General features: G+C 37.9%; 2 protein-coding genes across 3 annotated transcripts in view; one reads left to right on the top strand and one right to left on the bottom strand.

Annotated features, from left to right (window-relative positions):
- Positions 1 to 7,042, top strand: part of LOC135074747 (protein winged eye) — a 130,929-nt gene extending 123,887 nt beyond the window's left edge. The window contains exons 10-14 of the mRNA XM_063969117.1: positions 10 to 232; positions 1,105 to 1,772; positions 2,342 to 2,536; positions 3,641 to 3,802; positions 4,567 to 7,042. Coding sequence (XP_063825187.1) covers positions 10 to 232; positions 1,105 to 1,772; positions 2,342 to 2,536; positions 3,641 to 3,802; positions 4,567 to 4,797 — 1,479 coding nt within the window. The 3' untranslated portion in view covers positions 4,798 to 7,042. The remainder of the gene's footprint in view (positions 1 to 9; positions 233 to 1,104; positions 1,773 to 2,341; positions 2,537 to 3,640; positions 3,803 to 4,566) is intronic.
- A 176-nt stretch (positions 7,043 to 7,218) lies between these two features.
- LOC135074742 (senecionine N-oxygenase) lies at positions 7,219 to 23,775 on the bottom strand. 2 transcript variants are annotated; one of them, XM_063969112.1, is made up of 8 exons: positions 23,628 to 23,773; positions 21,191 to 21,387; positions 17,806 to 17,944; positions 15,660 to 15,843; positions 14,043 to 14,318; positions 13,329 to 13,492; positions 12,230 to 12,373; positions 7,219 to 7,944 (listed from the first exon to the last, which is right to left on the bottom strand). In XM_063969112.1, the coding sequence occupies exons 2-8, from the start codon at positions 21,385 to 21,387 to the stop codon at positions 7,753 to 7,755; spliced, it is 1,296 nt and encodes a 431-aa protein (XP_063825182.1). In that variant the 5' UTR covers positions 23,628 to 23,773; the 3' UTR covers positions 7,219 to 7,752. The 2 variants fall into 2 exon arrangements, with proteins under 2 accessions (XP_063825182.1, XP_063825183.1); XM_063969113.1 differs by lacking the exon at positions 7,219 to 7,944 and adding an exon at positions 9,165 to 10,243 and having other exon boundaries at positions 23,628 to 23,775.
- Between the last annotated feature and the right edge of the window lie 1,716 nt (positions 23,776 to 25,491).

The following is a 25,491-nucleotide window of genomic DNA, read 5'->3' as shown; positions in this document are numbered from 1 at the left end:
CTCTCTCAGATCGTCGAGGTGACTCCATCATCAGTATCCGAACTGCCCCCGGGTACCAGAGTCTGTGCGTATTGGTCGCAGCAGTACCGTTGTCTTTACCCGGGAACCACCGCGCCCGCGTCCCCCGCACCGCCTGAAGACAAGTTTGTGGCGGTGGAGTTCGATGACGGAGACTCGGGCCGGATAGCGATTGAGGATATACGGTTCTTGGAGCCGGATTACCCGGTTGTTGGTAAGTTTTCAGCATTTTCAACCGACTTCAAAAAAAGGAGGAGGTTCTCAATTCGACCCGTATGTTTTTTTTTTCTATGTTTATTACGCGATAACTCCGTCAATTATGAACCGATTTGAACAAATCTTTTTTCGGCGTATAGGTAATACCTCAAGGGTGGTCCCATTTAAATTTAATAATAAAAAAAACAACCCCCAAGGGTGGAAAATTGGGGATGAACTTTTTTATACGCAATATCTCCGCCGATTATGAACCAATTTGAACGATTATTTTTTTGTTGAATAGGTATTATTTGTGTTCACGCATTTGAAGTCGGTTTTATTTTTTTTTAAGTTATTATTTAGGCCCCATTGATTTCCAGCTATAGTCTGGTCCGTGAGCACGTAGAATTTTGTCCAATGACCCCAAGCTACCCATCCTTATCGCTCGCGCGTAATTATGTTGCTATCGCGCTCGCACACTCACTGCGGGTGCCAGTCGCACAGTCGCGACAGCAATATAATTACGCGCGAGCGATAAGGATGGGTAGCTAAGGGTCATTGGACAACAAAATACTACGTGCTCACGGACCGGGCTTTAGAACGAATGTCTAATGACTCCAGTAACCAATGTGTTGAAACATGAAAGAGTTATTATAAGTTGTAATGTACACTACTAATAAAGAGGAAAGTTTTGATCGTTTGTAGTGAATAGGCTCCAAAATTACTGAACCGATTGTAAAAAACTTTCACTATTAGAATCCCTACATTATTCCCGATGAACATAGGCTATAGAATATTATCAAAACTGGCGGCATACAGTTCGCCGAGATAGCTAGTTACAAAATAATCACAAGAAAGCCACCAAAATACAATAATCTGTTTGTTTTCCAGAATACGAAAACCCGTTATTCACTCTTGGCAAGCGGAGAAGGAACACCAGCGTCACGGAAGACAAGAAAGCAGCAATTTCTGTCACCAGCGACCCCAAACCATCTACATCACATACTGTCCCTAAGACCGACGACGAAGACCGCCACAAGGACCGCAAAAAACTCAAAAAGCACAGGAAAGACAAAACCAAACGCCACTCCAGCGAAGACGACCCAACAGCCTTGGACTACGTCAAGAAGAAGAAAAAGAAACACAAATGCTGCGAAGAACATTGCAAGCACAGGAGACACCACAAGAAACACCACAGAAAACACAGGAAGAGGCACCATTCGAGTTCTAAAGAACAGTCCAGTTCTTCTGGAGACGATCACCATAGACAAAAGTCTTCTGATTATGTAGATTCGAACAAGTCTAACGAAGATTCCGGCGATTCTAATGATAGGTTATCCACTCTGATAGCAGTAGAGAAGTCTCCTGAAGAGAAAATGAAGACCGTGATCAAGAAAGCAGTGTTGTCCAAGAAGGCGTTGGTCAAGAACGCAGTGTTGGACTTCAGTAATCTGGCCAAAGTGGTGTTGACCAAGGAGGATCAGGTCAAAGACAATCTCAAGGATAGCGGCATAGGACTAGAGGATGAATCTCCTTCGACCAGTGATGGAATTAAAAAGGTAAAAACTTTTTTTATTTTGGAAACTACATTGATTAATTTTATTTTTAGAGATGTTCTGTAACAAATATCCTATTGGGGTCATAAAGAAGACGGCTCTCCTATACATGGTGTCGCTTTAAGTATGGATTTAACAAGAAGGAATTCTATGGCAACAATATGTTGTCTATCCTAAGAGAAGAAAGTTCAAATCTTACAAAAAATACCAATATTTTTTTGAGAATATGCATATTGTTTCTGTAGGAAAGTTGTTGCACTGACACCTGTTTAATACACAAATATTGGTTTGACTACTTTAGGGCATATTCTGAACCTAATAGCATTTCTTAGTTTCTTTTTTTTAAGATAAGATAATACTTTATTGCCTCGTTTACATGCTTTACAAGCATAGAAATATAAAAAACAATATTAAAAAACATAGAGGCAAAAGGATGAAGCCTCAGCTTATGCGAGCAGCATATTCTTTCACAAACACACTTCCAAACTTCTACAACACAGATTGATGACATGACTATTATTTTAGGGGAACCAGTTCAGCTTATTACAAAACAATGTCTTCCAACCTTCCAGAAAACCAAACGCCGGACGGTGTCATCGACGTCATCCGACGGGGGCGCGGCGGGCGGCGGCGTCAGCAAGATGGCCGCCTTCCTGCCCGGAGGAGCCCTGTGGCGGTGGCACGGGCCGGCTTACCGCCGCACCGCCAGGCCAAGGCATAGGAAGCTGTTCTATAGAGCCATACAGAGGGGCGAGGAGATCTTGAACGTGAGTACTCTTGCTACTTATGGTCGCCTGGTACTGGTACATGGACCGGCTTACTGCTGTACCGCCAGGCCGCGGCATAGGAAGCTGTTCTATAGAGCCAATACAGAGGGGCGAGGAGATCTTGAACGTGAGTACTCTTGCTACTTATGGTCGCCTGGTACTGGTACATGGACCGGCTTACCGCCGCACCGCCAGGCCGAGACATAGGAAGCTGTTCTATAGAGCCATACAGAGGGGCGAGGAGATCTTGAACGTGAGTATTCTTGATACTTATGGTCGCCTGGTACTGGTACACGGGCCTGTTTATTGCTGTACCGCCAGGCCACGACATAGGAAGCTGTTCTATAGACCCATACATGCTCATACAGAGGGCTGAGGAGATTTTGAACGTGAGTATTCTTGCTACTTGATACTTATGGTCGCCTGGTATTGGTAGTAGCAAGAGACAGTCTACTGCTGCACCGCCAGGCCACACATAGGAGATCTTGAATGTGAGTACTCTTGATACTTATGGTCGCCTGGTACTGGCGTGATGGTGGCACTCGCCAGGCGTGGCCAGGCCACGGCATAGGAAGCTCTTCTACAGGGCCATACTAGCCATACAGAGGTGAGGAGATTTGAAACGTCACTTCAAGATGAATACAATGGGACCATCCTATGCAGTGGAGGGGTGAATTTGCAATAAAAATGCCAGGATGATGATGAGCTGTGTCGTTTGTACAACATGGCCCAAAGGAATGTTGTTGTTCTGTTCAATCGTCGGAAAACTCAACTCCAGTTCTCTGACTACAATCTTATCCTTGATTTTACGAGTAAAGGATTGAATCCAGAACATTTATTAGTCATTTCGTAAGCTTATCTCTCCATAATTTAAGATATTGGTTCATCGTCACTATTATTATTCAGTCTATGGATGTCCTATCACAGAATAATCATAAGTACTGTCCTATGCCTCATCATTTATCATGACGTGGTCTTCATTTGAGATAGGTAGCATAACTTGTAACTTTCCTGTAGGAAAGAACATATTATTGTCACATACTATTGATACGAGTATTTGACTTATTGACCCATAAAATTAACTCCTAAACTCCATTCTTTCAGGTGGGCGACGCCGCAGTATTCCTGTCAACCGGCCGTCCGGATCGTCCGTACATCGGGCGGCTGGTGGCTCTCTGGGAAGCACGTGGTGCCATGGCGGTGCGCGTCAAGTGGTTCTACCACCCTGAGGAGACCGCGCCTTGCACGCGCCCGTTACATTATCCTGTAAGTATTCTCTTATGTTTATGCTAGCCTGGTTCGTTCGCTTCAGCCAAATGACGTTACAGCTGGACAAAGGCCTCCCCCAAGGATTTCCATAAAGACCGGTCCTGCACTGCCCTCATCCAGGTACTTCCTGCGACCTTCACCAGATCGTCGGTCCACCTAGTGGGGGGCTTGCCCACACTACGTCTTCCGGTAGCTAGCCTGGTACACATAGATTTTTATGGTACTGCTGTACTACACTGTGAGTAGGTACTGCCTGAAACTCGTGTTCGCCTGGTACTATTTTTTTTGTACTGTAATAGAAGCAGGGCCTTAAATGATAATGGAACCTATGGTCGCCTGGTACTTTTCCCAAAATAGTGAGGAAAATTGTGGGAAGATCTTTTAGATAGGTACTAAGGCTGAGTTGCACCACCTTATTTTAACCGTAACAATGACAATAACCGGTGCTTTTTGTATGTAGTTTGACAGATTTTTGACGTTTGTCAAAGTTAAAATAAGATGGTGCAACTCAGCCTTAAAGAACACTTGTGAACTTGATTGTGGAGTATAACCACGAAGTTTTTGGCTAGAAGTTAAGAAGAAATATACCGCAAAACTTTCTTCATAAGATAGCTCCATGACTTTAATGGCATAATAATTCCTGACTGTCCTTTTATTCTTCATTTTGCACATTGCAGAGCTCTCTCTCGTTCCTGACATGAAAGGAAGATTGGAAATTATTATTTTACCAATACTTACCAGCTAATTATTCTACTTTCCAGGGCGGTCTCTTCGAGTCTCCCCACACAGACGAAAACGACGTGCAGACGATATCGCACAAATGCGAGGTTCTGCCACTAGCCCAGTACAAGGAGCGCATGGGCGACGACCCGGTCAAGTATAGCACTGTGTACGACAACAACGACGTGTATTACTTAGCGGGGCACTATGACCCGACGCCGCAGACATTGAAAATGGAGCCGGATATTCCGTTCGCTAATCCAACTTCCTAAAGCGTTATGGCAGCCTGGTACACTGCGAGATACTAGCGGAATCCACTTACATTAAATAGGGGTTTAAAGTATGAAATGGACGATTTTTTTCTTCAATATTCGATAGCGATTACCGTAGTTATTTTTTTTTTATTTTAAACTTCATTTCAAGGACTTATACATATTTACGTATACAATTTTATGCTAATTTCAGAAATAAATGTTCTAAAACAGCTCCGTTTCCGTTTTAGAAATATTAATATTTTTTTAAAGTATCATTTTTTTTGTGCATCCTATAAATTATGAATGTTGTCTCAATCTATCCACAGAACATAAGACCAAGATTTGTGGTTACTTAAAAAATCGCAAAAATATTTGTATGGAAAAATACGTTTTCGTTAACTTCTCAATATGAAACGGCAATTTCATACTTTTCATCATACACATGATGAAATATCAAATAACTGATGTAAGTGGACCCACAATGCGCTTAGATATAAGTAATTATCTTAAGCATCGTGCTAGCCTGGTACTGTACAGGCACAGTGCAGTGACAATGTTACAGTGCAATCAAACAATCTTGATCGTTTTATTTTCCATTATTTACATAAATAGAAAGTACACATTTTACCTATCTCGATGTTAGAGTGTGCAGTAGATTCTTTTACGGTCTGTAGATCCCATTCACTATACAGGTCCTAAAGTACAACGTAGATTTTTGAGGCTCAATTTATGACATTTTCACACTTGCCGTCCTCGAAGGCGTTACGACATGTTAAAGTTACCCTTGTTATGTTATTTTAGTGGTATCCCGTTTGGACTGTTGATTACTTCGAGTGTGGGCCGAGTGAGCGCGGGACATGGCTTGGTCTGGGCGACCGGTTCGGTGATGATATGTGATTTATTTTTTATACGTGTAACGCTGTAATCTCAGTGTATAGTAGTTGTATTTTTCATGTATATTATTCTATTAGATTTTTATGTATACGTAGTTTTTCTTCCTATTATAAATGTCTATTATCTTAAACGCAATACTGTTTTGACTAGTCCCTTGTTTTATTCAAAATTAACCAGTGATTTATCTAAGTCGTGTTTTTGGATAATTTTGGAGAAAATGTTTGACAAACAATAATTAATGCGCATAGAGAGGAGCTGTTTGTTATGATATATTGTTTTTTCACTGATTTTTATATTTTTGGTTGATAATTTTATGTTAAATTGAGTATACTTTATATCGAAATGGTGCTAGACGCTTGATACACTCGTTTATTTTCGCCGTAAGTAAGACTGTATATAGATAAGTTTGTATGTAGTTGGTATATAAGTATCGCCAGTGACTTGGTATTTTTTCTGCTTTATCTGAACGTTGCCATTTACTATATAACTTCTTTTTTATGTATAATTTTCACAGGGTATGTGATCGGGCCCTGCTTTTTATCCTTTTGATTCATATCGAAGTATTTAAGGGACTGAAAGACAGGGAAGTAGGTAGGTCGACCAAGGGTAGGACTAGGTAGGTTTTGTACGGAGCGGCCGATGGAGTTTATAAGAAAAGTGGAAAGATTCAGCCTTAACGTCGTTTTTATGCTAAAATATTATTGAATGCTCTAGCGTTGTAATTTTTTGATAAGCTTCATTAGTTCAGTTACTAATAATAAATACGTGGCCAAATATTGTAGGATCTTGGCAAATTTATATTTTAAGGTCTCCAAATGTAATAAACTACATTGTTTTGCGTGCGTCGTACTTTTTGTTATAAATTAACATGTAATCTAGTTTTTAAGTTTGTTTAGTAAGTATTTTAAGGTTTTGTTTTATTATGATTTTACATATACACAAAAAGCATACTTATATTATATTGGACTCTAAAACCTTAAGACAAATATATTGAAAAATGAACTAAAAAGTGCGAATTTGGAAACAATATTGAAAAAAGGTATTTTTATATTATCGTAAAGTAACTTTTTATTTTAAATAAATGTATGTATCTGAAGCGGTTATTAAATAAGTACAAACTATAAAGAACGATATTGGCTCGGCCCAGCGTATGTATACTACTTTTAATTCATACAAAATTACAACAACCGTGCAACTGATCGAGGCAAGACTTTGGAACAAAAGAACTGTTGTAATATTTATGAATCCATATTAATGTTAGCTTGTAATCGAAAGGGAAGCCATAAAATATTAGAGTAAAGATTAATAATATATCAGCATTGATAATATAAAGATTATAAATACGCTTAAATAAAATATTTTTGGCTGATTCAGGTGTTTTATTTCGATCAAACCAAAATTAAAATAATAACCTTAGATCTTGTACACTGCCTATGAGTACTCTAGACAATTGACATAATACATATAATATTTGTATAAATATTTTAAATGTAAATACATAATATTATAATACATAGGAAACACCCGACCAATAAATATCAACCATATGATCTCAATTCTTTATTAAAAATACTTAACACTACAATTTTGTTAGTATAATTAAAATAATAATTAGTGTAAAATAAATTAAATGTCTTAGTCTGCGTTAAGTAGTACAGGTACGGGAATTAGTATTATGCCTCTTTGCTTGGTTTCTATGGCATTTGGGTTTTCTTACTACTAGCAATATTACTATGCTTACCATATAAAAAATAGTCGGCAATCAGTACGTTATTATTACAGTATAGTCACTTTTAGTCTATTTACAATCCTAAATTATTAAAAAATATTCACTGACTGTCAACGGGACTTTTCCCACTCATTCCCACTGCTGCAACTCCTGTGTAGCCAGGACCTACAGCTTGAGCGCCAATGAAAACCCAACCAGTGAAGGTCAAGTTTGTCCCTGGGGAAGTTAAACTGAAAGTTATCACTGACTGTAGTAAAATTAATTAGGAACTTACCCACTAGAATTACGTCTACCCACAACAACCCACTGATTTTCGACGTAACCTAAATAATTATGTTCTCATTTTAGGGTCAACAAAGAATTTCTCGTTTTCCATTACTGATGACCTCGTAAGTGTCGTCATCGATGATTTTGTAGATGTCTTGCCGGTAGTTCTTCAGGTTGTGAAGGAACCTGATGGAGCTCTCCTCTCGGATCTTGGTGAGGACAGAGGGCAGGGTCTTGGTACCAGCTTCTAAGGCTAACGACGCGTAGTATTTTTCCTGTAACAAAATAAAAAAAGGTAAGAAAAACATATTTCGAAAACTTCTGACGTAACAGAGTGGTCTACAGGAACCTGGATTAATCCTAAAGCTTAAAAGGTAAGAAAAACATGTTTAGAAAACTTCTGACGTAACAGAGTGGTCTACAGGAACCTGGATTAATCCTAATAAAGCATCTAAATTAACTATGTGGCCAACAGGAATCTCAAATAATCCTAAAAGGCTTGAAAGTCCAATAGTCAAGATTATGAAGGCAGTTACAAACAATCTGCACAAAAGAAGAAGACAGGAATGAAACTAAAATTGTCGAAAAGCGAACGTAACGCCTTGTGTAATTTTCATCCAGTTAATCAACAGGTTAGCAACAAGGTTTCCAATAAGACAGATGAGGTATATTCAAAAACATTGACATCACTTCCCACACTCGTATATGAACTTCATTTGAATTTAAAACATCGGATGTTGATAATATAGTCAAACCACTGTTGTAGCAAACTTAACTGTTTTAAGAATTACACTCCAAACTAGCAACTTGAATCAACAGCAAATATCTAAAATTACAAAAACACTGGCGTGCTAAATGGGAAGTACAACATTTACCGTACCGTTTCATTGAAGATATCGAGTGCCCTTTTACAAGTACTAATTTTAGATTTTATTCCAAGGCAAGCCAGTGATAACCCTAAGTGAGCGGCGATAGCAGGTTAGTGCATCGCTCTAGTGCGGTTTAGCCAGTGACAGGACCAAGACGTGTTAGTCCCTATATAATTTATGCAAGATTTCTGTGTCAGTTATGCGCTCCTGGTAACATAGTGGACAGTTAATAGTTTTTCTAATTAATAGTGTCATTAAATAACGTAAAATTAGTTAAAAATATTGATTTGTTAACGTTGTTTTGTAAATTGCTGAGTATTTTATGGAATTCATTTAATTTAAAGTATTTATAATGAAAAATAAAATTCGAAAACGAGCATTTTCTGGAATAATAGTATAGTTACTTCTTACTTTCTCTGTATAACTTATCTTGTTAGCTGCCATGAATAATGTAATAGATACGTCTAGTCAGAACGGTTATTAAATGTTTTAATTATTGTTGTTTTATTTATAAACCTGGTTATTTTTAAGCGGTGCATTTTTAATTTGATTGATGATGCGATGACAGGAACACCAATCAACCGAGTAGGTAGGTACTTCATAATAAAGTTGTTAATCAGCACTGATTATAATTCAAGAAGTCATCATCATCCTGTCTGCATTTTGCACCCAAAGAGAGAAAATATAAGTATTTTTCTTATTTTTTTGAATGACACCCTAATGAGAATGGAGCTAAATGCATTGTTTTTATAGAATACATTTTCAATGTCATAGCAGTTAGGTAAAATACATTACACAAAAACACTGTATTTTTACCCGACTGCTTCAGAGAGAGGGCTATTCACTCTGTGGCAGTGAAACGCGAAAATTCCCACAATTTTACAGTGGTAGGATTTTGGAGAGATGAGGAACTCCTTTGTATCGAACCAATAATCGCCTATAACTACCAATACTACCATATGAGTGCTAGACCAGTAGCTACAACGAAATTAACTAGAAGAAAATAGGAGTTCGACAACGCTACGTGTGGAATTGAAGACGTAATTATCCCTCTGTTCAAAGCAAGAAAGGTAAGGCAATGATTTGCTCAGAATGTCAGTTGTGCCTACCATGGACGCCTACGGGAGGTTATAAGACCTGATGGTTATAAAAAAGTAGCTAAACTGCTTAAGTCCAAACTAAGATTTAATAATGCCTATTTATAAATTAGCGAAGACACAAGATCAAGTCTTTGTAATGTGTCGTAAATTAATAATGCCATAAATGTGAAATGTTTTGTTTGAAGTTTATTTTCTTACTACCTACATTTGTAAACTATCTAAACTAGGGGGGCTGAATATTGCTTCTAAGGATAAACAAATTGTAAATCGTCATAACTTTATTGTATAATGCATAATTAAATAAATGTTTATTTCTCGATATTTGCGTCATATTTTTATCTTAATTACCCACTGACTTCTGTATATTAATGAATTATGTTTTATGGATAAGAAATAGTAATGGCACGAGTACCGCGCCCTGCGCGACGCTAGCAGGTTTTAGTGAAGCAAATGAATGTAGAGTCGTCGAGGATGCGATAGACGTCGTTTCTGTAATGCGTGAGGTCGTCCAGAAACTTCTGGCTACTGTCGTTGTGAACCTTGGTGAACACAGGCGGTAGGGGCGTGGCGCCAGACTCGGTCGAAAGCGATACGTAGTACTCTGCCTGGAGGAAATCATTATTATTACGGAAATAACTCGCTTTAGCTATTTATAAAATAATGAATTGGCTTTGAGTGGCGTAGTGAGGCGGGTCGTTACATTCCCTCTAATATGGTCGAGTGAAGCGATGGCTGGTTCACTCGTCATGTCTGTGAACAGGCGCTGCTTTCGGGGACTGGTCAATCCAAGTTATTCAAATTTATTAATGCGAGTCATTTCTACTAGTATTTAAGTATTTTAATTTGTAAATCTAGATATTAGCACGTTACTACCTTGTTTAATATGCCACGCAATTTTGTATACCCATTCTTATAAGATACATCATACAAGAATGCGTGGTAAATTCAGTGAACTGCTCCTGAATCAAATGTACCTACTACTGCTTTTTCTATTTATTTATATTAACCGGCAAACAGTGGTGACTGAGTTTGTTGCGGCGCTTCTTCTCAGCACTTGCCAAATGTTGGTCTCGAAGCGCTGGTAGGGTAAAAAGATTATGAGACATGTAGAGGCTCCTTAAGAGCAAAATGACGATTTGTAAGAACTATTTATTAGTCTAAACAAATAAAGACATTTTGACTTTGACTTTGAGAATAGGTACTTTTTTGTCAAATCACAACTGACCATTGAGTGCACGTGAATCATGAAATATGATGCAGATGGAAATTGAGGTAGCTAATATCAATTTAAAATTCTAATTTTAATTGATTGCAGCAACGGTGACGCACAAATCAAGTGTGCAGTAAGTAATTAATATAATTTGAAACATCCTTTAGTAAGATTGTTTTCCATAAAATATGAGTTATCTGATCATAGTATAAGTACCTAGTACCTAGTTATAAGAATGCTCGTGGTACCTAGTTATTTTGCTACCTTACCCATTTTAAAAAAGACTTATCTAAAGACACAAAAATATTAAAATGTTTGTTTCTCTCTCTTCGGAAATATTAATCAAAATTATTAAATTCTTTCACCAATAGAATTACTACACTACATAATATGCCTACATATTTCTCAAGATAAATATATTTTTACGTAAAATCATTGTTATTTTCCATTCAAGAACGGAAATGCACTCACGCAGACGCGGCCTAAGGCTACAAAGGATGTTATTTTCTGGTTGACATTGAAAAGCCTTCTCTCCTTTTAAATGCTAAACATTCCGTTTAAGATTCATTTCCCGGTATTATTAACCAGGAGATTATAAGGTCACAAGTATCTTACAAATTAGGTACTTATATGGTTTGCGTTAACCAGAAAAGTTGCCATTCTCGGATGTTCGGTAATTTGATGTGCATTTCAAAGTGGTTGTGCTTGTGGTTTTTTAGCAGTTTCGTTTTTCTGTTTGACTGATAGACCGATTTGCCATAGAATTTGTGTTATTTTTTGTTACGTTTTGCTTGTTATCCTACTTGGGAATTTATAACAATCAAGAGGGCTCTTTTCCTCTAAAAAAGGTCATTGCAAATTTGAAAAATTCTACGACTTCTATTACCAACATTAAATTTTTTTAGAGCAGAAGGGTAATCCCTCTTGATCACGGGGTGAAGTGCTCATGGCACTTGCCTAGAGTGCCACTAAAAGAGGAGCCTGAATACAGCAGCAATAACCTTCCTTCTGGCGTAGTAGGGTAAAATAAAGGGGTCTCTATAAATAATAAATAAATAAATATCTTTGGACATTTTACACTGCGCCTCTAGTCCCAAACTAAGCAAAGCTTGTACTATGGGTACTAGACGACGGGATAAACATACTTATATATATATATATATATATATTTGTAAATACGTACATATTATACATAGAAAACACCCAGACCCGTCACAGAAATTAAAATTCATCATTTCAATTTCTGCCCGGCCGGGAATCGAACCCGGGACCTCTCGGCATATCTAGTAGTCCGTTCTGAACCACTACACCAAACGGCCGACAACACTTGCTTAGTGCCTGAAATACAGCAGCAAAAAGAATACAGATGTGAGTAGTATACCTGGTCTGGCCCCATCATATGCGCCTGCCGCTTGGTGTAACCCCTGGACGCCCGGTCCTGTTTCTCCTGCTCCCAGTGTTCAGTCATTTGGGCGGGCGTCGGCAGGCTGAAGGTGCCGTTCATTGATCGCACGTAGAACCGGACCTGAAGGAAGAAGTAGGTTTTAATCTACCGTTATAGGCTGGTTTTGTTTCTACCAAGGGATATCTACTGCTTCAGTGATTTCCTCAACAAGTTCTACGCTGCCCGTATCCCAATGTATTTTCCGATCTGTAATTGCCACTCGCAAATTTTCCGTTTCAATGGTCAGTTCTCCAAGCTAAAAAATGCCCTGCCCACTGGCACTTAAGTTTGGCATTTTCTGCTGGCTATATCCGGGTGTAGGTAGGTGCGATCTTAATGGAGTGAGCTTGCCCAGAAGACGACTATTTACTCGTGCAAGTAGGCTTTAGGGTTGACCTATATGGTGGTAAAGAAGTTCTTCTTCCTCACCTGTAAGTCGAACATAGAGAAAGCGCAGACATAGTAAGGGACCCCAATGAAGCACATGGAGGGATGGTGGGTGTTTTTATGTAGTGTTGCTCTTGATAACAATCTCATCTAAGAGATGCAGACAGATCTAAGAGATGGCATTAAGCTCGCCTTTTTGTACAGAACATTGTTGTGTGTGCAATAAAGTCTTTAAATAAATAAATAAATAAATATGATCTTTTAATAGACTGAGATTGCCCAGAAGACGACTATTTCACTGGTGCATAAAAGGCCTTAGGGTTGATCTATATTATGTTTTTTTTTATGCTAAAGCCTGGTCCGTGAGCACGTAGAATCCCGTCCAATGACCCCAAGCTACCCATCCCTATCGCTCGCGCGTAATTATGTTGCTGTCGCGCTCGCACACTCACTGCGGGCGCCCGTCGCACAGTCGCGACAGCAACATAATTACGCGCGAGCGATAGGGATGGGTAGCTTGGGGTCATTGGACGGGAATCTACGTGCTCACGGACTGGGCTTTAGACAAGACAGGTATTTGACCGCAATCGCACCTGGTGTTAAATGAGATGAGATGAGAGGTTTATTTAGAGGAGCTCTCCTTGCTTACCTGTAAGTCGAACATAGAGAAGGCGCAGACATAGTAAGGGACTCCAATGAAGCACATAGAGGGGTGGTGGATGTTGACGAGGTGCTTGTAGAGCGGCTCCACGCAGTTTTCCTCCACCACGATCCCACACGACGAGTGAAGGAACGGGAAGTTGTACTGGTAGCCTGGGAAGAGATAAAACTCATAAAACTCCTTTATTTCTGCAAATAGGCTTTAAAAAAGCACTTTTTCACGTCCCAGTATTAACCCTACCACTGCTTCAGGACAATAAATGGGCCAGTGCTGAGAAGAAGCAGCGCAAGAAACTCAGTCACTATTGTCAGCCTCTTTGTCGGCATTCACAATACAATGGTCACTAACGTTCTTGATGTTTAATCTCACTTTTCTAATATTGAAAAGATTAAAAAGACAAAGACATGATTGCCATCTGACCTCTATGAACTGAAATATGTTCAAATTAAGAAAAAGTCCCGAAGTAGTAACTAGGTAGTCCAGTAAAGTTAGTGCGACACTATAAATGTAATCGATCATCTCTCTGAAGTTCCGAAGTGGTAAATACCCAAGTAACAAGTCTAACTGGGTCTATAGACAGTATGGATGGATTAATCAGTAAGAAAATTTTCACAAAAAATATGAAAAGAAATCATTGCTTCAAAAGAATAGCACAAAATTTAATGGAACAGTTCCACTTTACAATAAATATAAAAATCTTACCTGTACATAAGAAGACTACATCCACGTCATATTCACTGCCATCCTGGAACACAGCTTTCCTTCCTTCCAGCTTCATCACATCCGGTTTCTGGACCAGGTTCTCTGGAAAGACGGTCTGCGGTTTCTCCTTGAGGTGGTGCGACAGGATGACCAGGTCTGTGACGGAGGTGATCTCCAGAGCGATGTCCATTCCTGAAGGACCCGCTCCGACTACCAGGACACGCTTCCCGGCGAAGATTTCCGGGACTCGGTAGTCGTGGCTGTGCATTACGTCGCCTGAGGATGGAAGGTTTGGTAAGTTATTTTTGCCAATATTAAGGGTTAGTGTAAAAGGTTTTAATCGGTAGAATTTGTAGGGTTAGCTTCAGAAACATTGATACGATTTGAACGATTGTATCACTTTTTAAAAAGCTTCAAACACTTCAAAGACTGGAAGATAAATTAAATAAAATAGTCTAGTCAATAAATCCGGTCACTGGCTAAATGCACTTCCCTCCAAAAATCTCGGAACATTTTTTGACAACGAGTCTTTCCGGGTGTGTGTGGGCTTACGCCTCGGTGCACCAATCTGTGTACCCCACACGTGTCCCTGTGGCAAAGAGGTGGACCAATTCGGTCACCACGGTCTATGTTGCCAGCAAAGTGCCGGTCGTCTCGCCCGACACGCTGCTCTCAACGACGCCATCAGGAGAGCCCTTGCCAGCATCAACGTTCCTTCCACGTTAGAACCACGTGGATTGGTCCGTGATGATGGCAAGAGACCTGATGGTCTCATTCTGGTTCCCTGGGAACGGGGACGGGCTTTAGTTTGGGACGCTACATGTGTCGATACTTTAGCCCCTTCCCACCTCAGGGAATCAGTTGCTAAAGCTGGGGCTGCAGCAGAGTCGGCTGAGTTAGCCAAACGGCGCAAATATGAGTCACTTTCTAATGACTACATATTTGCGCCTTTTGGTGTCGAGACCTTCGGACCTTGGGGACCGAATGCTAAATTACTGTTTCGGACCATTTCCCCTAAATTAATTAAAATTTCGGAAAATCTAAATGCTGGCTCTTTCCTTGCACAAAGGCTTAGTATTGCCATTCAGCGAGGAAATGCAGCCAGCATTCTCGCCTCTTTGCCTCACGGACACACTTTTATTTTTGAGTAATATAAGTTTATATTTTTATTTTGTTCAGAGTTAAGTTTGCCTTAGTTTTAAAAAAAAATCTGTTTATTGTAAATAAAGTTCATAAAATATTAAAGAGGGAAATTTGGGGAACCCAATTTCTGACTTCGTGACTTTATTTAAACTACTAGTCCTGTCCCCACCGGCTTAAGGGCTAAGGGCGGGTACTTTTGAAATGTTCACCTCCTAACTAGTCCAAACAAAGGTACGAAGTCAAAAATTGTGTTCAAAGCATTTTCCTCTACACCGTAATTCATTCATCATCATCATTTATTGACTGGACTCTAAGAAACTTCAATATTTTCAACATTCTTGTTTTCTGCGAGAGATGAGATTATTCCTAAGTATCATTACAGAAAGAAAGAAAAATTTATCTCAAGAAACTTTTGAATAGACATTTGACCATCGTGCCTAGAAATCCAGGCTGTACCTATTTCTTATGGCTCACCTTCATACTGCTTCAACCCCGGTATGCTAGGTATGAACGGAGTGTTGTAATGTCCGTTGCAGACGAACACGTAATCATATTCCCTGGTCTCCGACTCCCCGGTCTTCAGGTCCTTGAAAGTGATGTCCCAGAGCTCTCCCATAGGACCTGCCTTCGGGATCACCATCTGGACGTGGTGGCTGAACTGTGGAAGACGTTTGGGGATATGGTAGCCTGGTATTTAAAAAATTGGGGGCTAAATTATTCTTCTCTAGATTTCTTGTATGTGTCTGGATCTATCTTAGCTCGTGTGTTTAGAAAATTCTATCAGGATGCTCTAAGTCTTAGTTGCCATCATCATCATTTTAGTCATAGGACGTATCCACGCAATGAATATAAGCTACGAGTACCTACCTATATGAAATCAAACAAACCAAATGTTAGCTATAATGATTATAAAGTAGGGGAGACTGGGTACGGTTGAAACAAAGGACGGTTGAAACAGAGCAAATATCTCGTAAACGGTTCCGCGGGGAGTGAGGGGTCCTAGGGAAAAAGAAGCGGAAGACAGGTCCGAACACGAATTTAGTGCCTAATAACTTCCTAACGCGTTGACGTTGTGTATAAAACACCATTTTGTTTTTTACTACCCAAAGTAAGTATTTTTCTTCAGACATTAACGCTTATACTATCTGTTCTTTTTATGTGAATGTATCAGATTTGCGTTTGCGATTATAATGAAGCTTGTAGAATAAGGGACAGTAACTATTTTTAATGTGTGATTATTAATGTCGAAACTATAAAGTATATTTTACCAAAAGTGGGGTTGGGGACGGTTGAAACATTTTTTATGGGTACGGTTGAAACAGAAAATGTCAGGGTTCGAAAATATCCGATATTTATTATAAATATCAAAATATCGGATATTTATGATATATATCCGATATATATCAACTTTGATATATATCAATTTTGTATGAAAGCCATAGTATGATTTTATTGCATTATTCATGAATACTATTGCATATGTGTTACATAAACCTGTTTTTAATGTTTTTAAAACTTAAAATCAGACAAATAAAGCAAAAACATGAAATATCTTTGAAATACGGCCAAATAACCTAAAAAAAATAAAAATCTTATGTCAAAAAGTACAAATCCAGTAACAAATTTTAAAAGTTGATATATATCATCAAAACCGGCTTGATATATATCGGATATATATCCGATATATATCTTGATATATATCCCTTGATATATATCCTCGAACCCTGGAAAATGTATTAATGTTTATTTTTTGTTGATGCCGAGAGTTTGGGTAAGGAAGATTTCGAGGTAGGAAATTGACTTGGTAAAGCATAAGAGGAGGTAAAAGCTGGAGATTCACTGCGGAAAGCGGCGGAAAAGTATGGTTTGAAAAAAAAATTAAGATTTTCGTTAACTTTCCTTAGAATGTTAATATTATTTTATTATTAATGTTTATTAGATTTGGAAATATTATTTATTTTATCATATTTCTGTTATTTTTTTAAATGTTTACTACTTATCAAAGGCTAATTAATGTTTTAGAAATATTAAATACTTAGACTGATTAATGTCGTCATGTGCTGCCATAATTTTAATATTCGTAGTATTAATGATAAACAAAACACGTTTTATTGGTAATTATTGTATTATTTGTATGTATTTCAACAGACCCTAATCGCTGTTTCAACCGCCCCTGGCATGGGGACGGTTGAAACAAAATTTCTTTTTTTTTAAATTTCGTATATTTCTAAAAATAGTAACCCGGGAACTATAATGGTACAGCCATATCATAGCTAAAACTTCAAATTTCAATTTCACGTATCGTAATCGTCACTTGGTTATTAAACAACAAAATTATAGACAATAAAAGAAAAATTGTTTCAACCGTACCCAGTCTCCCCTAATTATTCTATTATCTACTTAGTTTGCAAGTAGTTTTATCGTCTGGGCAGCGAGAGGAGTGTATGTCACATCCTTCATTTGCCTCTGGTAAAAGGGTCGTACTTCTGAGGCGGAGACTAATGATTGTAGACTTGTAGTTAGTTATAATTCTGGTGCAAGCTCATATTTGCTTGAAGAAGTTCCCTATCTTTTTCTCTACTAGACCAAAGATATAAAATAACTTAGTGGAAATTGTTACCTTTATGTGAGGAGTAACGCCATGTTTGTCCGAGTATAACTGAAGGAATGCCAGCATATCCTTGGCGGGTAGATATGACTTCTCACTTTCAGGAACCGGGAAATCTGGGAAGCCCATGATCTCTTTTGGGAGGTTTGTCCTGCAAAGAAATAAACACTAATGTATTTACATTTGAGTTGACTAATAAAGTTTGATAACATCAATGTAAGGTAGCGGATCCTGTTATCAAAAAACTCAGTAAAACTCATTTATTTCTGTAAGTAGGCTTTAAAAAAGCACTTTTACACGTCCCAGTATTAACCCTACCACTGCTTCAGGACAATAAATGGGCCAGTGCTGAGAAGGAGCAGCGCAAGAAACTCAGACACTATTGTCAGCCTCTTTTTCAAAAACTTTGAAGAAGATCTTGACCTTCACTGGTCGTGTTTTTATTGGCGTTCAAGTTGTAGATCCTGGCTACACAAGAGTTGCAGCGGTCGGAACGAGAGGTGGGAACTTTAGCGGAAGAACTAATCAAAAACTTGCGGTAGAATCTGACTAACATAGATCAGAACTTGCCACGAAGAAAGTTGACGTAGTTTAGGGGAGTACCTAGACCATACCAATATCTTTAACGATATTCCCTTCTTTAGAGAAGAGGCGACGAAAGAAGAAAAAAGAAAGAGAGAAAGATACATTTATTACTAGATTGAAGCAGCATAATATAGGCTCAAGTAGGTACCTATGTATAGGACAAATCTTTTGTCTTATAACGGAATCGCCTCGCAGCTGACCTTTGCATATTGTGCTCGTATTATCTCATCATAAATACTACCTACTGCAATAAACGTCTCGTCGCAAACACGGTAACAGTCCAATAATATCGATAAGGCACCTTGAACTACGTTCAGTAGTAAATCGTCGATAACGAAACTCTCCGAGAAAAGGGATAGCGTCACTATTGCATATAGAATTTATAGGAGTTGATGACACGAATCCATTATGCTGAAATTACAAACAATATGTAAAACTAGATGACCCGGTGAACTTTCGTAATCACCGTGAAAATGGAATTATTTTTTACTATTTTCCTTACATTTTCCCTATTTTCTCATCGTTTAAATCTTCCCTGGACTACGACAAACATTTCAAAACCAAAATCAGCTAAATCAGCCAGGCATATTCTCGAGTTTTTGCGAGACTAACTACGAGTAGATAGAAAGAAGATTATCATTAAACTTTTGGGAGTTTTATCTCGGTAGCATTAACCTACCTGTTCACTGTTTAAACTTTTGTAACTTATAGTGACCTAACTGATCTCCCTGCCTTACTCATTCTACGTTATTGTAATTTCTAGAAAACTTAGACGTTCTTTACAACGATTAATTTGTTTGATAACCTCCGATCTCTTGTGATCCATTTTACATAGTACCTAACTACATTATGTTTACTTGCTATTGTATGGATTGGACGTCATCGGTTTGCAGTATCCGTCTGATAGTGACACATAATTTTATTACCTACTATTGAATTACGCTAATGGGTAACATTAAAGAGTTTATTAGGACCAATATAACAATTTAGCGAAATAGGTAGTTAACTTTTCAAATTGCAAGCATAGGTACTTACTACGAGTATGTGTCATAGCTAACCTTCTATTTCATTTAGGCTTTTAATCGTCATGTCATGATCTTTATTTATTTATTTATTTATTTATTTTAGGAATTACAAACAAATGTGTTACAAAAATTAACTTATCTACTAGACTTATGTATTATTTATGTGGTAACACATCCCACTACGTAATCCACATATTGATAATGAAACCATGTAATAAAGAGCGGGGCAATTACAATTAAGGTACACCTTATAAACGCGGTGTAGCTCAACACCAAGAAGTAATTAATATTATCGTCAGTTGCAGGTTCACTTGGGGCAACTGACAAAATACAGTTTTTCAGTAGAGCCGTTTAAAGTTTTTTTTCGTCTTAAATCGGACATAACTTTTTTCCTATTTAACCTTTTTTGGATCTGTTTTTACAGAAATGCTTAGAATTCTACGCGGTTTTAGATTAAATAAAAAGAATTATCTAATATGATCTATCCTTCGTTTGTTTTAACAAATGGCAAATGACGTCCACTGCTGGACAAAGGCCAAGGATCAAGGATTTCCATGACGACCAGCCCTGTGCTGCCCGCAGCCAGGCTCTTTTCGCGAACTTCACCAGATCATCCGTCTATCAGGTTTTCTTTAGTCAAAAATCTCAAGAATTCCTGTCAGAAAATTTATAATTTAAATTAATTTTTAAATTAATAAATAAAATTTCACACAATATAGAAAACGTTTTGAGAAGAAGACTGGCAGTAAATAAGGTCAGTGGTTGGGTTTACCAGTCAGATAATCTTTCTTTTGGGTCATAAGTCCATTTATTAAACTTTGGACGATGATTAAAATCGTTCGTCTGCGAAAAGTATCACTCAAAGGCACGTGTCCAATAATAGTGAGCCATTTGCAACATTGTTACTATCGTTTGTCTCATTTTGCCTCTGGTCAGAAAAAAGGTTACTCTCAGAGCTATCTCGATGACCTACTACTACACCCCACTATTTTACTATCGGCTTATCAATGTGACTCCAGTGAGATAGTTACAAAGTTGGTAAAGGAAAACCTACTTAATTCGATATTTTTAATTACTGGCAATGTCATTACATCATGAAAAATACTTATAGGTACTTATTAAGTCTTGAGCAACATTTTTTTATCTTTGCACCGTCGCCATTTTAAGAACTAAATTAAGGAAGATCCGTCTTTAGTATCTCTACTTGGTCCCAAATTAAAGAAACATCATTCTCCAAGTTAAGTTAGACAATTTGATAGCATACCTAAATCTATTTAGTTGTTCGATATGAAAGGGATAGTAAGTAACTCATTTTGTGCTTCGTAAACTGAGTAAAGCCGCAGTCTAATGATACTTTTTTGAGCTTCCGAGACAGCTGTATATGTTCAGACGGCCATATTGCAATGAAGGAAGCCTGACACTGGTTACTTATGAACTTATGTCCGTATCATTTCGTTTCAGCCGAATGACGTCCACTGCTGGACTAAAGCCTCCAACGACTGGTCCTGTGCTGCCCGCATCCAGACACTTCCCGCGACCTTCACCAGATCGTCGGTCCGCCTAGTGGGGGCCTACCCATACGATAGTTGGACAAAATAATTTTTCCTTTGCGGGAGGTGCCTGGATGCGAGCGGCGCAGTACCGGTCTTTGTGGAAATCCTTGGGGAAGGCCTTTGTCCAGCAGTGGACGTATTTCGGCTGAAACGAACGAACGAACGAATAGTAGGTACCTACTTATTATTATTCTGTGGTTGTAGTAATAAAGCTTTCAAGAAATCCGTGCTTACCTCAAGCTTTTATACATGCTGGTATGTATAGGTAGCCCAAAATCATCGTAGCCCACATCCTCAGTGTACACCCAGGTGCCGCCAAGCTGGGCTGCTTGTTCCAGAATGTCCACGCGCCCAACGCTGGGCTCGAACAGTAAGTGACGCGCCGCGCACAGTCCCGCTGCGCCTGCGCCGATAACACACACTCGGGCCATCTGGAAGAATTGTTTGGGGTTATGGGCGCCTGGTAATTTCGTGGGATGTTTAAAGAGATTTCGTCGAAAATATGTAGTATGTACAACTTACTCACATAAAACTTGGATGAATGGTGTCCATCAACAAATAATCCTGACGCAACTTTTCATTCTAAAACCTCATCATTCATTTTAGTCCTGAACCTTGAGAGTTGCATTTTCTACATATCTACATCAGCTAGTAGCACAATTTAAAACGGTAACTTAATTTGTCAACTAACAGAAATTGTTTGAATGAAATGATTGGCATTGAATTTCCCTAAACAATCGCACGACTCATCATAACACCCGCATAAGTAAGTAGCGCTACGTTTATTTTACTATCAAAAAAATATACTTTCTTTACTATGTAGTAGGTAGATTAGATTATGTTCATATCATTTAATTCAGAATTAGCTCAAGACATTAAAATTAAGAGGACTTCGATCACTGAATGTAGGCATTACTTACATGAAGAGCATATGGTAAAGATAAGTAAGCTCTACATGGGAAGGGAACCCAAGACTCAGGCTCCAATTAATATTCTTCTTAGCAGACTAGAGATATCGATCGTATTTTGGTATATAATTATTTTAGTTGCTAACTTAATTTCGCGAGTTTGATAAGGAGCCGACTAAATTATAGAGGTCATTAACATAACGAGTGACTAATTAAATAAAAAACAAAACACGATGTTCCAGTGAACTCCAGACCCGTCGTCTAATCAAATAATATTTTTGTAATTGCCGTTATGTTTCAAAACATGTTGATAAGTCCCAAATATTCCATAGAGTCGCTTGGAAACAAAGGTCAAGTGGATTTATCTGTAAGAAGTAAACTTATCTTTATATGAGTAAGTTAGTTTGTAAATTAATAGTAAAAGTTTCATTCAACATGAAGTTTTAGGTAAGCTAATTTAGGCTTATTACATACAAACCTACACCGACTTTTTTATTTTCCGAGAGTAAAAATTAAACTCTATGGTCAAAATGATCAGTTGAGTTGAATCGAAAGAGCTTTTTCTATTACGTCTGCACGTTTGATACCACTGTGTCTGACTTTGAGAATGCCTTCCTTTTTCATTGTCAACTAGCTGACCCGGCGAACTTCGTACCGCCTTAGCGTAGAGATTTTCTTAATATTTTTTTCCGTAAGAACCATCCTTGGACTTCCACAAACATTAAAAAAAAAGAATTATCGAAATCGGTTCAGCCGTTCACACGTGATGCCGTGACAACGCGAAACGGGTTTCATTTTTATATATATATATTGTACCTTTTATCGCCACATTACACGTTCGATTTAATTCTATGTGCTTGCTACCAAATGGAACAGTTTGTTAATTACAATTGATACCTATTGAGAGTACCTAATAGTTAAATAGTAAATAAATCGTGCATGCAAAACTGCATCGTTAATCTAATAAAGTTCGCGCGCTAACTGAACCTTACTGGAGATCACAGATAGTTAACATAATAGGTACCTACTCGTAAATCGTAATTCACATTTCTTATCTTTAATATAAACGTATTTAATAAATAACTATTATAAATGCGAAAGTAACTGTGTTATTATGATACTTGTCATTTTATGAATAAACTGAATCCCCTGTACTTTGATTAATGTTAGAGACTTTTACTAAGTACTACTACTTTTTATCAAAATTATTTTAAAGGGTGCAATATAAATAATAATGTACTAAATTTACTAAAATGCATGCAAGTGAAGCCTCTTTAGGCTTGGTGGTTACTACAACGCCACCTGCGGTTGTGGGTTCGATTCTCGCCGGTAGCAAGTTAGAATGAACGAGCACGAGCACCCTACTCTGGATTACAGAATACATAACAGCAGTCATATACTATGTAGTAGGTATGTACGTACCGTACATACTCGTAATAGTAGTATTAGTAGTAGTACCTACGACGCATACTTGAGTAATGTTATAAGTTGCAACTTATAGTTAACCTTTTGATAGATTAATGAATATCATAATTTCTAACCTAGTAGAAACTTTATCGAAATCAATAAAATTGATTCGGCTGAACGAATTAGGAGGCAAGCAAAACTGACTATTTTCAATGATAAACAATTAACTTAATTTGTTGCGATTATCTGAATTCTGAACTAACTTTCTTTTACTATAAAAACAAGTAATTACCTATCAATAAAATCGATTTCTATGTCAAACTTTAACTCAAGGACAAAAATTTCATAAAACGTACCTTTTTAGTTGCAATTTCCGAAAATAATCACGAAAACAAAAACTATCACTTCACTTTATCACGGTCGGGAAATATTAAAAAACTGGGGTAGTTTCAAACTGGTCTTGCCGAGGTTTGGTTGACAAATGCGCCGGCGCACCGCGCTGAGCCCATTTTATGGCACGATCGGCGCGCTGTGAAAACTGTTAAGAATGCGTTTAGAATCAAATGCAATCGTATAATGGTGTTACAGTACCTATGCTGTAATATTATGATTTTGGTAGTCATAAAGTTGGTTTAGTTGTTTGTTTCTTCTTACATTTTAATTCATAGGCGGTAAAGTAGTTTATTGTAGGTATGTACTTTATTTATCTTGCATCCCGTCTTTCTGGAAAGAACGGCTTTGCTTGTTTGTTATTGTAGTTTTAATTCATTGAGAATGTTGTTGTGTATGTTATCTTATTTTAATACGAATTAAACCATTTGTATGCGGAAAATAACCAATAAAATTTTATTATGAAGTATCATTGAAAACTTAACTAAGAATTAGTTAGTTATAGCTCATTTTGGCTACCTACACTGCTGTACTATTATTAGGGACGCATAAATGCCAAGCAAGTCTATGATCCGGTGTTTCGCAAACCCAAACCAGTCCTAGATTGACCTCCTAAAGATGCAGGTAGCCTGGTACCAAAATTATTGAGAACCGTACTTTGGATTTTAACCAGCGGATTTATTTCAGGAAGTGAGGTGAGAGGTGTCTTGCTAAAGTGGTCAGCAATGCAATGAATGACGAAATAGGCAACCGGCTTGCATTAGACCTTTGCGGAGTAAGATGGCGATATAAACAATGTTGTTGTCTCGCTCTAGATTTGTATAGGTGCTTTTGGCACAGGCCCTTCGACCTTTAGATAGGTTATGTAAGTTATCTAGCCAATTATTATGTTAATAAGCAGATGGGAACTTGACTGGGAAATATTTAATCTTACCAAGAAGATTTATCCTCATATAGTAGGTACCTATCTTTTAAATACGAATTGTACCTATTTACATTACACATGGTGTCCATTTTCAAGAAAGTGGTCTACATTAATAACTTTATTTCAGTACCAAAGTTTCTTTGACTCATTATTTTTAGTGCATTTGCACTGCACTAATTAGTGGTATAAAAAGAAAAGCTTGATATCCGTTTAAAATATTTTGTTAGTTATGAAGATATGTCGATCTTTACAATTTAATGACTTGATTGATGATTGATACATTGTCTTAAGACACAGTCCCTGAAACATCCAGATGCTGATAAAAGTACAGCGACCTTTCAATCGTAAAACAATGAGATAGATATTACTAATTTACAAGATAATAATATAGGATCTTGAAAGCTAATCTGTAGAAAGAGAGGAAAAGACTGCTCCATGGAGCAGAGCAGTTAGGAAGAACTATTTCTTATTTATTTTATTTATTATTATTTATATTTCATTCAGTAGTTCTTTCGTTCATCATAGGGGCTGGATGAAGAGGAAATATTTAAGTTTAACGCTCTTTATTTCCATCTGGCCCACGTTGCTATAGGCCCAAGGTCCGTGGAAGGACCTTTCAATCTCTACCTTTTTAATTCTACACTGAGATGTCCAACAATGGGCTGACATTCTACTTCTCTACGTTACTCTTTCACGCAAAAACTACTGAACGGATTTTGATGAAACTTCACAGTATTATTGTTTATAACCCAGAGTAACATATAGGCTATAATTTATGACGATCTGTGATAAACGGATTTCGCGCGGGTGAAGCCGCGGGCAAAAGCTAGTTAGTACATAAATAGCTACCTAACCCTGTATATTCAGACTAATATAATTAGAATTAGGTCATGTCACGGGAGTCC

Source organism: Ostrinia nubilalis, chromosome 9 (assembly GCF_963855985.1).
Source record: "Ostrinia nubilalis chromosome 9, ilOstNubi1.1, whole genome shotgun sequence".
In the NCBI taxonomy this organism is placed as follows: Eukaryota; Metazoa; Arthropoda; class Insecta; order Lepidoptera; family Crambidae; genus Ostrinia; species Ostrinia nubilalis.
The sequence above is the reverse complement of the archived record's forward strand: the minus strand, read 5'-3'. Positions and strand labels throughout refer to the sequence as shown.